This window comes from Typha angustifolia, chromosome 13 (genome assembly GCF_048772165.1).
Source record: "Typha angustifolia cultivar Huaian chromosome 13, ASM4877216v1, whole genome shotgun sequence".
NCBI classification, from domain to species: Eukaryota; Viridiplantae; Streptophyta; class Magnoliopsida; order Poales; family Typhaceae; genus Typha; species Typha angustifolia.
Genome location: NC_133251.1, coordinates 5,739,407 through 5,754,621, shown reverse-complemented (window position 1 = coordinate 5,754,621; position 15,215 = coordinate 5,739,407). Strand labels below are relative to the sequence as shown.

The following is a 15,215-nucleotide window of genomic DNA, read 5'->3' as shown; positions in this document are numbered from 1 at the left end:
TGTTCTTTAACCCACAACTGAGAAAAGATGAACTTTTTCCCATGATCCTCATGGTCAATTAACATGCATTCCTTATTGCATTCCAAGATTATTACTGATGGGTTCCGTGGTTCTTTTGCCTTCCACAGGCATGAAATTTTCTCCCAGCTGTCTACCTTTGAGTGCATTCAAAGTTATATCAACTTAAGACACCAAAGTTATATATGATGTTAAAAAGGACAAAGCACTTAGACAACTTTAAGTGAAGTATGTGTGGACGCAATGAAAGTAAGTTGTTTAACTTCCCAGAATTCCAAATCCATTCCTTCTAATCTAATTCAAAGCCGGAGCAAATAGAAAGCCAAGTAGATTACTGTTTGACTTACTTAATTGAGGATCAAATTTCTCTCAGGAGATTTAGATATTACTGGAGGTAAGTTTTACAGACTCAAGTTACAGAAGGGCTAATGTGTACGCACCACGTGGCCAATTAACTTGGAACTCTCCATCTCATTAGTAATTAATTGGCAGCTTAATTTAATTACTAGCTAGAAAACATGATTGAAATGCTTTTGCCACGTGGCTGTTTAGCACGAGATCATTCTTTACTATTTAAGAACAATTTTCTTTAACGTAGTCTGATAGTGCTGCTTTGCTGGAAACAGTCAGCATCACTCCACTTCATCATTTGTCGAATCTCGTGGAAATTAAATGCTTTCTTTTGATCAATCCCCACGGGCGAAATGTGTGACAAATTGGATCTAAGAAAAATGGTAAATTTTTAACTCAATAATAAAAATATATAGTAAAAACTACAATAAAAAAAAAATTGTATCAAGAAAAGTTATATATCCTATATATATTATATATTAGAAAATTAAGCTCTTAAAGCATATAAATTGACTTATTCGAGCCCTAGCCCCCTAGTTTAAAGAAATTAAAGTTTTAATTTATTGTAATCTCCTGCAAGCAATATTAGAGTTTAGATATAGCGAATTTTCTAACAGAGGTATATATAATTGAGGATTTTACTTTAAAATTTTGTGAACACCAGACAAGGAGATATTTTTCTAATCAGATAATATTCTGCAAATAAACTCAAAAAGGGGGGGAAAAAGAAGAACAAAATGACAGAATGAGCTTCCTTTATCCCCGCTTCTCCTCCTCCTCCTCCACCTTACGACACATTGCGTGCAAGGATAATATAATATCGATGAACTCATCCCCACTACTGCAATCACAAGCAAACCTTAGCCCCCACTCCAAACTGGAAGCATCTCTTTCCAGTCTCCACTGCATAATAAAATTATCAACCAAGAAAACTCACTGAAACCAAGGCACTGCCCAAGCCACAGATGGGATCAGAAATGGGTTCCCAGGGGAGAGAAGTCCTCTCTAAACTTCGCCATTTCATAGCATTCCTGCCCATTTTCCTACTGCTACTTGTTCTTGGCATCCTCAAAGGTGTGGTCTACTGTTGTCTGGAATTAGTCTTAAGTACCACTAACTGTTATCTCATTGTTTTTTTTTTTTTGGTGGTAATTTTGATATTGTCACAGCTGCCATAGTTGGGCCTGTTATTCTAGTCACCATCTTGGTGGGAAACACTGTTCTTATTCTGGGCATGTACCCATGTCACCTTCTTTGGACTTGTTACTGCATACTTAGGTCAGTAGTACTACTTTCCCATCTTGGGCTTTTCTTTTTTTTTTAAAAAAATTTTTTTTTGAGGGATTTGGTGGGGTGGCAGGACAAAGAAATTTGGGTGGGTGCTGAAGATTGTTATACTAGCTTTGATGCCAGTTCCGGCTGTGGTATGGCCGATTTCGGCGTTCTTGGCAACTATCTTTATGGCTCTGGGATCTGCAATTTACTTGCCATTAATGGGAACTTTTGAGGCAGTCAGGGAAGGAGTAGATGATAAGTTTGTTCGATGCTTCACGGTGTGGATCTTGTAACCAATTCCTCTACATTCATTGAGATATTTTCATTTCAATTCTGCAATTTTTCACAGAATATTCGAATAATGTTATGATGTTAGTCTGGGTTATATACTAGGGAATTAACATAATTATACCTACCAAATTATTGAACATAAGTAGATGCTAAATCTAACGTGAATCAAATGCAAACCATTCACCTAGATACTACACTAGTCATTTGAAGTGAAAAAAGATGACCTAATGGTTGGATCTGAGGGAAAGTAACTTCAAACCAAAACAGAATATTCATTTCTTGGTACCGTGTTGTTAGGACATGCTAAGACAGAGTTTGAATAAGAATAAGTCAACAAGGGAAGGTGCGAAGCGATGAGAATTTCTTTTTCTTATCCCGATTGTACAGTGATGCTTGTAATCATTCAGGCACTTATTTTGCCTCATATCATAGTTGGGATTTTTTTTATAATGAGATCATAAGTGCTTGTGTTGTTGGCGTAGGATGGCATGGTGAGTTCAATTAAAACAGGGTGCACTATTGTGCGGGATTTCAAGGACATATGCTTCCATACGTATTTCTCGCTCATGGATGGGTTGCTCGAGGCAAAGGGTGACACAATTCTGGACATCAGGTAATATATATTGATGTTGCTTGTGTCTCACAATTAATTTCTTCTTGGAATAAATGGAATATGTTATTTGGAGAATGTAGGTTGTTGCAGATACCGGGATGTGTCATGGCAGGGATCTTAGGCGTGCTAGTTGATGTGCCTGTTCTTAGCTTTCTAGTACTTCTTAAAGTTCCTATTATGTTGTTTAAAGGATGGCGGCAATTGATTCAAGATCTCATTGGCCGATCTGGTCCATTCTTGGAAACTGTATGTGTTCCATTTGCTGGCCTTCTTATTTTATTGTGGCCTACAGCAGTTGTATTGGCAGCCATGGCAGGAATTCTTTCAAGCTTTGGTCTTGGATGTTATGCTGCTGCAGTTGCATATCAGGTATAACTCAGTCAAGGATTTTCTTCAACTTGCTCTATTTATTTGATTTCTGGAATTGGAAACATAAGCATTCATGAGTTTGCATCTGCTTATGAGCTTACATGTAATTTTCACTTGTTTACATAGCTTACTCCTTTTCTCTTATCTATGTCAGGAAAACCGTACTATGAGTGGAATACTATATGTTGCTGCAGTGATTTCCATGTTCGATGAATATACTAATGACTTTCTGTACTTGCGAGAAGGCTCCTGCTTCCCAAGGTATGCTTGATCACCTGGTCTCATTTGTCTTATTATTAACATATTATATGTATTATATATTTGTCTACCATCTTTTATGTATGAGAATATAATATAAGACATTAACAACAACCATCTTAAGTTTTGCATTTTGCAGATTTTCACTGATCCATTTAATAAGTTTCAGTTTCTTACCTTTAGCCATATCCAGCAGACTTGTTTCCTTGTTTGCTCTGTAGGACTATGTGATGTTATCTTTTTGTATGCGATCTTTGTACCACATTAGGAAACGACTAGTTCTAAATATTTTGATGTTTCGGTTATTCTTGTTTTGTACTTCCGTACTGAAGTAAATTGTTTTACCTATCAAAAGGAAAAAGAATATGGTGCGACTTATATCTGCAAGTAACATCATATTCATCAAATTCTTTAGCTAATAGAAGGGGATAATAAAGTGGGAGGATATCTGCATTTAGCATCCTACTCGTCATAGTCATTCAAACGCTAATAAATAGGTCTGTATAGTAATCTTAATGTTCCACTAGTTTTGTTTTTTTTTTTCAAGCAGTAATGTCTGATTGAGAAGGGAAACTTTTGACGCATTGTTTTGTTTTTCTTGAAAGTTAAAACCATTTCCGTGATTTTTATATGTTAACTATACATAGTTACATATGTAGAGAATTCTTAAGCATCTGATATTTGGACAGCCAGACCGAAGTATCGTAAGGTTGTCCTTTCTCATTCGTCGTCACTTTCAGTAAAGCGGGTCCAGGAGCAACATGATTTAATTCCTTTGAAGCGTCCAATGGTAAAGACTGCTTCAATGAAGTTGCAGGAGCTGAAGGCAGTGGTGGTAAGAATCCAAAATTGCTTTCTGATGCTATTGCAATCCTAGGTATGCTAATGTGTCGATAGATACACAGATATGGGAGAACTTTTTCAAGGCTTGTGACAGTCTAGGGAAAGAGCTTGTTGGAGCTGGTGCTATTTTGTTGTCAGATCTGGAGGCGTGGCAAACTTCCAATAACAAGATAGTGAACATAGGGCTTCCTTCCTGTGTATTTCTGCAGTGTTTTGTTCGTTCCATTGCGAAGGGCTCAACTGGTTTTATAATGAGTAAGAATAGATATCGCAGTTCATTGCATAGTATAAGATAAACGCCTGATAAAGTTCACTCTAATAGTTTGCTTCTCTCAGGTGACAATGTTGAGATGACACATGTTAATAGGCCAGAGGGAAGAGTTTTTGACTGGCTTTTTGAGCCCATGCATATCCTGAAAGAGCAGATTAAAGCTGAAAATCTAAAACCAACTGAAGAAGCATATCTTTTCAAGTTGACCCTTTATTGTGGTGATACTCAAAGAGCAACTAGCTGGCAAAATGGTGGGGTTCCTCCAGCTGAAGAGGTCAAACGAGCTCAGTTGGAGGGTTTAAGTAGAAGGTAGATTTCTTAGCTCTTCAATTAGATCTTAAATATGCATATAAACCTTACATGGATTGGTATTGTCCAATATATGTAACAAAACTTATCATTACAAGAAGTGGTTGCACCATAATATAGTAGCTTTGTATGCATCTCCTAAATTAGTTTATTTTTTGTGTAAAGAGGTTGCATAAGAATTATGATGCTGAAAAGCGAGAATTAAGATCCATAATTTGATGAGCTTGCATCAATCAACTCAATAAGTTAGCTCAGTTGATGATGATTAGTTTGAGAAATCTCACCTTCAGAAGGCAGCATTCCTCATAGTTCACCAAATTGAAGGAAATCAGAACTAGTATATATTAGTGCTTATTTAGATATGAATTTTGGTCTAACAAGAGAAGATCATAAGGAAATACTATATCATAAGTAGCTGCTGTTTGAGGCATAGATTATTTGTCAATTGGCCAGTTTAAACTATTATATAGACTGAAAAACGCAGAAAGATAACAAGTTGCTTTTTTCCAAAAGAAAACAATAGGTAGTACTGTGGTTGTATTGTTGGTTAATGACAATGGTTGTGTAAAAGATTATAAGATAAGTCATCAAGAGAAGCACTTTGCCACTTTATCTATAAGGCTATAACCAGTTAGAAAACAGAGGTGCTCTTTCACCTTCCAGGTTGACCTCGGAAGTTTTCTTATATCCTCTAAAGTTAACTGACGTTCACTGCCAATCCTATGATTCTGCCTTTTAACAGGTTGCAGGGCTTCAGTCTGACAGTTTCAAGGATGCCTACCTTCCGGCGACGAATTGACGAAGTTGTCAAGTCCTTGTTGGAAGAAGCCAGACAGCAACAGGCTGAAAATGGCAATGGTATAGAGCATGCTTTATAAATAATGCCTGTTGAAGAAGCATTTAAGGTAACTGCCTATAACTTCTAATAAGTTTTGACTGCCTACAAGCTTCTGTTTCTGTTAATAACATAATGTATGTCTGCTTAATTAGGTTTGGTACATTCCACGGTAGGTTACCTACTGTACATATAGTACCACCAATCTTTCCTTCTTCAGCCCTGTGGATTGATTTTTGACTTCTTTTTTTCTGCAATAACTGTTTTCATGGTCAAAATCTTTTATGTGCCCGTTGGAAAAGGAGTGCAAATATCTCTAAACTTTGTGAATGGAACTTGTCTAGACAAGCTTTTTACTCTCTTTTGTCTATCCTAAATAAGATATCTATATCTTGGATGTCCTGCTAGTTAATCATTGTTCATGCACCTTCCATGAACTTCGCATTAGGTTATGCTGGGAACTTTACTGACATTTCAAAAATTCTCTGTTCCTAGCACTTATTTCAAAAGCCAATTAGATGCTGTTTGTTGGAACATTTTCTTTCTTAGAAATCAAGGTAATTATATGTGAGAGACTCACTTTGCACCAATTAGTCTTTTGAGCAATGATGACTGTGCCACAGGCACAAACAATGCCGATCACCGGTCAACACAGCACGGCATGGCACGTGCCGCAGTATTTGCCAGCCGTGCCGTAAGAGGAGAGAAAAAAAAAAGGATACTCACCTTCTCCTTCGCCATTGCCGTCATCGCTCACCAATCGCATTCACCGTTGTCGTCGCCGTCGCTCGATCCAGATCCGCAACTTAAGTTTTTAACCGATAACTTTATCTCTCTCTCTCTCTCTCTCTCTCTCTTCCCTCGGGCTAGGACACCCGACGCGAGATCGGGCAACAGCGAGGCAATGGCGATTGGCAACGGATTGCTCGATGACGAGCAGCGGAACTATTAAGCGGGGTGCCGTGTGGCACCTCTCGTGCCACATGCCGGTACGCCGCTGGCACGGCCATCCATGCTTGTGAGAAATGGAAGTAAGAATTGATCTTCTCAAGTTTGATGCTTCTGCCATCATATACATTTCCCAACTGGTTTGTCTCTATATTTTAAGTAACAAAATACAATTTCCTGATATCTTAACAACTTATCTCTTGAGGATGGGTTGCCTAAAATTTCTAAGCTCACTGATGGTGTTGCCTAGGCATTGTAAAAGTCATTTTTGCACAAAAGCTCTTTGATCTGTTTCCTATTATCTGGAAAGTGCTCATTTTATTTGGGCAAGGGACACAACATTTCCTGAAGACGCTGCTGCTGATGTGGTGCCTGCATAACTGTCTCTAGTTCACTTTCTCTATTTCTATTTGACTTACTTGCTTAAGAATTCTTCATATTTTAATTTGTTCCTTAAAGAGATTAATGCGACATTGTGACCTATATATGTTTTCTCTTTCACAGGTAATTTCTGGGCTTTATAAGGATCATCTCCTGATTATCTTTAGATACTACCCATTGGGTTAATCAATTGAGAGGGAGGAGAAAACACAAAAATTAGTGCCCTTTCAGTATGAAAAGTTGGTTGAGTTCCTATGATTTGTGGTACTCCAAGGAGAATTTTTATGAAACCAGTGCTTGTGCAGCCAATTATTAGGCCCAAGATCATTGTGTAGGCAGGCATACTGGCACTCTGGACTTGATGCACTTTATGAGTGATTTATAAGAAAGTGAGTGTTTTTTAAGTGTTTCCTTCGATGTGCCCCTCCACTTTGGTTTCTCCATAAACCTCATATGTTCATACTAATTTGCATGTAAAAAGTTCCGATTAAACTGCATGATGCTTAAATCTTGCGAGGGAAAGTGCATTTCCTTTTTATCTTCAATTAAGCTTTGATGTGTCTCAAAGCCTCTTTCCATTGCCAGTCTCATAAAGGAGAGACTACCAGATGTAGACTGTGGATGCTTTTCTTTTAGGAAAATTTTTACGTCAAAAACTCCATCTTTTCGCTCAATTCTATGTTGGGCCACTTAATGTCTTTGGAGGTTTACAACCTGAACTGTTTATTTTAAATATCTGTGTTTGTAATCTCTAGGTTGCCATTATTTCCTTCTCCCATGAATCTAATTACCATGTTCTCTTTTTGCTTCAAGTAATTGTTGAAATGTTCATCTTTAGTTAGATTGATATATCTGATTCCTCTCCAATATAACTGGATATATATATATATATTATTTTGTTCCTATTTAGTACTATACATTTTCACTTGAAAGGGTTTGTTTTTATATGTATATCCCTCTGAAGTTCATTAACTATTTAGGTGTATGCCCTTCCAAATTTATGGTTTATCTAGTAGTTAAAAGGACATAAATATTCTTACTTAAAAAGAAATATATGCAGACAAGAACAAAAGTATTTCTATCTTTTTTAAAGACTTTTCAGGTGTCCATATATACATAAATAAAGAGATTTTAGAAAGATAATGTATTGCAAAACTTTCAAGATATAGGTCTACTCATGTAGAATGAGGAAACTTTTCACCTAAATCACCTTCAATATCTAGGGTGGAGTTTGAAGGCATATCAAGGAAAGTCCATTTCCATCTCAATGTGGATCATGTTAACAATATAAATAATATAAGAATTATCCTTTCTCAAACATTTTTGTTTGATTTGAGGCTAAGTACCAAACTTAATTATCTTATTTTTTATTTAATTACTGAATTAGGATAGAAGTTGCTGAACTAGTTCAGAAGAATCTCTGAAGTCAAAGCAAACAAGGCCTGACAATCTAAATTTTTAAAGTAGTTAGTAAGTTACCTCGGTATCCGACAGAGCAGAGAGAGGTTAATGGCTTAAATTTTATTATTGCTACTTCACCTATTTAAATTAAATTCATTGGTAAAAGTGTTAGAATGTAAACTATAATATATAAACAACATCATTATGTAATATTGTAATCCACTCAAAAAGCCATGCTGGAGTGCGAACTTCTCCACATATATATAACATCACAAGCTCATGAGGTATAGTATATATATATATATATATATAATTTACACCAAGGAATATTTTACATGCCAAAGGATCATCATCTCAAGGGCTGAAGCAGTGAACAAGCATGGCGAGAGCTGCTTCCGAGCACAGTGACGGTGGAGTTGGGTGCTTAATCTGCAACTCTTGGCTCACAAGTGCCTGGTGGTATTCCAACGAAGAAACCTCTCGCGGATATTGCTTCTGCTGCTCATTTTTTGGGCTGGAACTGCTCGGAAGTGCCATGCCTGTGTCATTATTTAGCTTTGGGAAATCGGCAGCTAAGCTTGGCATCTCGTTTATGGGGAGCTAAGTGAAATGAATGGAAGAACTTCGATTTTGTTCTCAAGAGATGGGAGATGCTGGTATTACGTATAAATAGATAGAGAGAGGGACTCAAATTTGATAGTTTTTGCTTTAAAACTAGGGGAGGGGAGAGGGTTTCTGTGGGAGAAGAGCTGATCCTCTTTTTCCTTTCCTGTGTGCTCCTCCAAGTGTGCAGTCGATTAGACTGCAATCAATCCTTTGTCGATTAAATCCTTTGTGATGAGTGATGGAGATAAGGGAAACTTTTCTTTTAAGATCCCTCCATTATCCACTTATTACTTTCGTGCAATCCTTCGAGCATCTTTTCCTGCATCCAGAGTGACAAAAACTTGGTCGGATATGGATGTAGAGTGGTAAATTATCTAAGTTCTTATCTTGATATGAATATTAATACAAAGAGAATGATCAATTCACGATAAAAAAAAATAAGAGAGAAAAGAACCAGAGTTTTCTTTTTCTTTATAAAATTATACCTATTTTAAATTTTATTAATTGAAATCTATTACACCATAAATTTAATATTAAAAGAGGTATAAAATATTATAGCACTAAGTAAAATACTAAACTGTTAAATATTTTATCCAGCCAAAAGTAAAATATTAATCATATCAGTATTGTTTTCCAGTAAAACACTGATTATATTAATGTTTGTATTGAAAAAAAAAAATATTTACTAGTTTTATTAAGAAAAGAGAATACATATAAAATAATAAAGATTAATTATTAAATTATTAAAAATATTAAATTATTCAACATCTAAAGATTGAATTACTCACTTTCGTTGATCATAACTCTCTAACTGATAATCTATTTCAGATGTGATTTATGAAGATAAAAAAAAACGAATATAATAATTTTGATCAAAATATAAAGGAAAAAATTTATAGCGTCGTAACCTTTTTAATCCTGGATTATCTATTTTAATCATAAAATATATCATTCTAATAATATAAAATTAATAAGTTGAAATTATATAATAATTCTCAGCATTCAACCGGGCTCAAAATCCTAAAACAACACCATAATTTTACTTTTAATTTTTCTTTTTAGGATTAGATAAATTTTACCCCCTTTATACTTATGCCTAAAATTCTGTACCTATGACTAAAGTGAGATTATTAATTTTTTTTCAAATAAACGAAGCGCTAAAAAAATTTTAAAAATTAAATGGCTGGCTGAATTTCTTTTATTTTAATTTTTTATGGACAAAAATGCCCTACCCTTTTTATATACTCTTTAAAAAATATCTATATATATTTTATTCTCTTACTTTTTAGATTGTTTAACTATATAGTAAATTTTACTAAAGTTGAGTTTTATAAAGTTTAATAATTAGTTAACATCTAAGAATAAGATAACTATAAATTTAAAACAAATTAGATAAAAAAAATATATCTATTTTGCATAATAAATATAACGGAGTATTTTGATTATCCGGTATGCATTCTATTAACTTCGAAGAAAAATTAACAGTTTCATTTTGGTCGTAAGTATAAGGACTAGGTTGAGATACTTTAAAGTATATGAAGTAAAATAATTTTAAACTTAAATGCGGGAGGATAAAATATATTTAACTCTTTTTTTTTTTAAAAAAAATCTAATAAAATTTTAAACTATTTAACGTTTTCTAAAATGTAAAACACTAAAGAATCTAGCATTTTATAAAACAAAATTTTGGGCATTTTCATCTAAAATAAAAGCTGAACTTATCACCAATTTACATAATTTAGTATTATTAAGGTATAATTTATTTAGATAAATAAGTTTTAAAAAGTGTTCTTTGATTCACATTCATATTCATATTCATATTCATACAAGACTATCTAGATATAAATATGAATTAAAAAGAATACGTAAATCCAAATCCATATCCAATAAAGTCGGACACAAAATATCATGCATCAAAGCCAAAGAAAGTCACCATAAGATTTTTCTGTGGGCTGCCCGAGCTGCCCATTTCCTTCAAACCATTAAACAAAAGTGACCACGAGTTTTCTAGGGGCCCCCATCCCCTAGTTTATTGAAACCATCAAGCCCCCAGGTTTAGGCACACTCCTCTCTTGCCTTCCCATACTTATCTATCTATCTATCTATCTATATAAATAGCCATGTACAAGCAAAGCATTATAAATCACAGTTGAAAAGAAGTTAAAAAAGAGAGAGGAAGGAGAAGAAACAACTAAGGAGTAAATACATCAATGTCGAGCCTGGTAGATATCTGGGTGTGTGAGCTAGAAAGACTCAGAGAGAAGAAGAAGAAGGGGATGGGATCTGGAGAAGAGGAGAAAGAGAGGAATTCTCTTCCGCAGAGAAACACATCTATTATTCAGCCCAAGGCTGTGAGAGACGTGGCCTTCTCAGAAGCTACAATATGGATGCTCATGGATCGTTTTGCTCCAGCATGAAGAAGCTACTACGTATATATATATGTTGATCAATCTCCAGTCTTTTTGATGGATTTCAAAATTTAGTTAGGAACTCTTGTAGTTGGTTATTTACTTTGAGATAGGGTGATGTGCAATATTGAGGTGCATCCAGAGTATGCTACAATATAGAAGATGTAATTTTGATATTGCTCAGGGTGGTGATACAAATTCGAGGTGTCTCTGCCTCTCAGATTGCGTTCATTTTGCTTTAGATATGGCTCTCTTTTCCTCTTCATTTTCTAAGTCCTGTGGAATTCTGGAATATTCAGGAGCTTTACTTATCTATACTCTCTCCTTTTTCATCCGATATTTTATATATGTATCAATTATGACTTAAATACTAATTTCAATTATTCTCTTTCTATTTTCTTTTATAAACAAGAAAGATTTAAAAAAAAACTCTGTAGAAAGACCGAAAAGACCAAAAACTGAAGCAACTCAGTTAACTTTTATAAAATTATAATTAACTTTATAATTTTAAATTTTATGAGTTACAAGATGTCCTAGCAATCCCATTGACTAATAGCAATGAGTTCGATTCAATCTAGAAAGGCACAAGAGGGTCTCCCTCATCGCCATGGCTTCAGAGATGATCACCGAGCTATACTGTTCAAAGCGTCCTCCTATGAGGACAAAGTCTCAGGCCAACTTGAACCCAATCTAAAACCTAGCCAAATGATCAATAATTAGCTAGACATGATCATATTAGGCCTGACTCATCCAAACTTAATCCTAACTCGCCCTATTTTAATTAGGCTAAGTCCAGCCCAACTCGGGCTAGAGATGATAATGGGTGGTATAAGCTAAGCTTTTACCTGTCGGACACAACCTGAAAGCCCAATCCATTATGGCCCAACTCATAATGTATGCATATTTTTATAATTTTTTTAGTTTCATATTAGATATTTAATAAATTATATATCAATATATAAGTATATTATTATGAAAGAGAACTAAAATATCTTTATATAAGCCCATTAATATATAATATTTTTTATATTTAACATATTATGTTAGACCTATGATGTCTAATCTAAGCCTAATATCTAATAGACTAGTGTGCAGTATTGGATTAGAATATTACAGACCGACCCGGCTCGAGTAATCAGTGAATCAAGTCATGACATATATTTAAATCTGACCGGCCTAAAATGTCCGACTCGGCCCGCCCAATGATCTCGTTTATAGTTACCTCTTTCGAATGCTAGATTGAACTCTGGCTAAACTCGATTTGACTCCTGGATAGCTTAAAACTAAACTATAGAAACTCAAATTGACAAACTTATCATTCTAGTACAGGCGATGATACCTTGATCTACCAAGGCCGGCTGACCCGGTCCCTCGCAATTAACTTCCAAGTTATCCTCCACAGGAAATGACTTCAAGATCCGAGTTGTGCGTGTCGTAAGCATTTTAATTACCTTCTCATTTCCAATTCTCTCTGCTCTCCTCTCCTCTCCTCTCCCTTTCCTTCCTGCATGCACGTTCTTGTTTAAGGAAGAAATATACTTGATCATTAGAATTATGGGAATTAAAGGAAATAAGCTTCGGTACCTCGCACTCAGGGGTGATGAGGCGAGCGTGGAAGTGATGCAGACGGACTTGAGAGAGCTCGGATTGGCCATGAGGAACCTCGCCAACCACGCCGTCATGGTCGGCGGCGGCGTCGCCTCCGGGACCACCTTCTTCAAGTTCCTTGCCTCCATGGCAGCCATGTCAGTTTTCCCACAGTTTTCTACCCTTTTTCTTTTCTTGCTACTCTTGTTTGAATTCCTTACATTTGTGACACTTCAAGGCTTCTTGTAGTTTGTCTGATCATGGATTGCCGTGCACGATCGGTATGTATATTGTGCCAATGAATTATTAAGCATCGATAAGGGACAGTATCACGATACTCTCATATAGCCACTTATCTGGAGATGTGCTATTAGGAATTATGTGTATCTTACTTTAAACAAACTCACTTTTACACCTCTTTGCCTTTTGTGATTGATTTATTTGTAAGTTACACTTCAAACTTTAGAAATCAAAGTGAAATAGGGAAATTCATGTGTTACACTAATATTTAGTTCTAAAATGTTTTACGGGCATGTCAACGCTATCCAGTGTGCCAATGGTACACCTTCTCAGCATAGCATATGTCAGCTGTATATATCGTGTCGAGCTAAGGTTCGCGTAGGTATGTATAGCCGTTAATTTTTCTGTTCAAAGATAACAATGAAGAGGAATTCTGTGAAGGTTGTCAACGTTCAAAAGGTTTGTCCTTTTATCTTCAATCCTTTTGGAATGTTTGATGTGAAGGTAGTATTAAAATTCTATTTCTTCAACTGATTACTATATGCTAAAAGATGTATCTTGATCTTGTTATATTGAAAATGATGGCTATTAGACAATTACAGAACTGAAGGGGTTAATTGTCACTAATTGAATTTTAGCTCAACCATGATCTTGTATTTTGCTATTGATTTGGCTGATTCATGGATCGATAAAACTTGTAGATATTTACTAGTCTTGGATCGGACAAATTGGAGGACAAACATGCTGACTTCACTTTTAGTTCCTTATATATTCATCAGTCTTCCTTCAGCTTTATTCTCTTTACTGAGGTGATTTCTACAATCAGAAGCTTAGTTTTTGTCTTTTGGTTATTCCTTTAGATCTTCTGTTTCAAAGTATGTACTAGTTACTACTTGTCCTACTTTCCTACAGAGGTGAGGTGGGGAAATGGATCGCCTTCATTTCTGTTGTGCTTCGGCTCTTCTTTCCTCGACATTTCCCAGGTGAGAATTTCTCTTGTTCCTGATATATTTGTAGTCTGCAGAATAGCCCAATGTTAAATCTGATTTCAAGCTCAATTATGTTCATCTGAATGTGTAGATAGATCACACTAAATGCACAAACTTATGCATGATAACTATTGCAGGTACAAATAAATGTGTATCAATTCCACATATAGATGCAAGTAGTATCTTCCAGACTTTCTATTGTACAAACTGAGAATTAATTTGTCCAAACTAAATTTTACCCATTGTTGTCATGAGCTATACTAACAATTAAGGTTAACTGCTCCGTAATATTTTCTCAGGAGCTTTTCAATACCTTTCTTTTCATAATTGAGGATGCTCTGTCAATAGACATGACAGAATCTGCATCTACCTTAGTGGTTGCAGTTTTCTTGCAAACAAATCTTTGATAGTTTCTGTCGACATGAGAAGAATGATCTAGACGAGAAGAAAGGTTATAGATTTTAATTGCTTCTTTAGTCAGACATGATTGCTTCTTTTTGTACAGTCAGATTCAGATAGGCCTATATGGGTTGATTGATTACCAAGTTTTGATCCATCATAACTAAAAGTAAAAAATTTGCAGACTTCACTCCCTCTACACTTGAACTCCTTAATCAAGTGACATTTTTATTTCTCTTTGTTGTATTTAAAGACTTCAGTTGCTGTAAATGAGAGGTAAATTAACTCTTTGGTGCAGACTGGTTGGAATTGCCAGGATCACTCGTTCTTCTTCTAGTGGTTGCTCCTGGCTTCTTTGCTCATACCATTAGAAACGATGTAGTTGGTGTTATCATTTGCCTTGCCATCGGTTGCTACCTTCTTCAAGAGCATATCCGAGCATCGGGCGGTTTCAGGAACTCATTCACAGAGAGGCATGGCATATCTAACTCACTAGGGATCATTCTGCTTCTGGTTTATCCAATCTGGCGTTTGGTGTTGCATTTCCATTAAAAATATTCCTGCTGTTTTCCTTTTGAATTCGACCTAATGTTGAACATGTAGGTCTATGATCTTCTCTAGTCAAAATTTGTTTTCGGGTTTGTTCGATATTTATCTCATTGCCAAGTTGTTTACCTGTCAGAAAATTTGCAAGCAGAACTTGAAAAGTTCAGCATGCATATTGCTGCATCTCTAGTAGTCCAGAATCTAATCTTCTGAATCGCCGGTAGCTAATCGAAATATTACAATACACAAAATCGAGCCTTATCAAGCTGATCTCTGT

The 15,215-nt window shown here is 35.5% G+C and overlaps 2 protein-coding genes across 2 annotated transcripts; both read left to right on the top strand.

Moving 5' to 3' along the window:
- Window positions 1–1,114: 1,114 nt before the first annotated feature.
- On the top strand, window positions 1,115–7,164 carry LOC140774555 (uncharacterized membrane protein At3g27390-like). Its single transcript, XM_073117593.1, has 11 exons — window positions 1,115–1,443; window positions 1,539–1,647; window positions 1,730–1,922; window positions 2,418–2,548; window positions 2,629–2,917; window positions 3,072–3,178; window positions 3,869–4,010; window positions 4,081–4,273; window positions 4,355–4,598; window positions 5,341–5,503; window positions 6,886–7,164. The coding sequence occupies exons 1-10, from the start codon at window positions 1,335–1,337 to the stop codon at window positions 5,474–5,476; spliced, it is 1,653 nt and encodes a 550-aa protein (XP_072973694.1). The 5' UTR covers window positions 1,115–1,334; the 3' UTR covers window positions 5,477–5,503; window positions 6,886–7,164.
- Window positions 7,165–12,657: 5,493 nt separating this feature from the next.
- On the top strand, window positions 12,658–15,023 carry LOC140774659 (cold-regulated 413 plasma membrane protein 2-like). Its single transcript, XM_073117735.1, has 4 exons — window positions 12,658–12,922; window positions 13,706–13,813; window positions 13,917–13,987; window positions 14,691–15,023. The coding sequence occupies exons 1-4, from the start codon at window positions 12,732–12,734 to the stop codon at window positions 14,942–14,944; spliced, it is 624 nt and encodes a 207-aa protein (XP_072973836.1). The 5' UTR covers window positions 12,658–12,731; the 3' UTR covers window positions 14,945–15,023.
- Window positions 15,024–15,215: the final 192 nt, after the last annotated feature.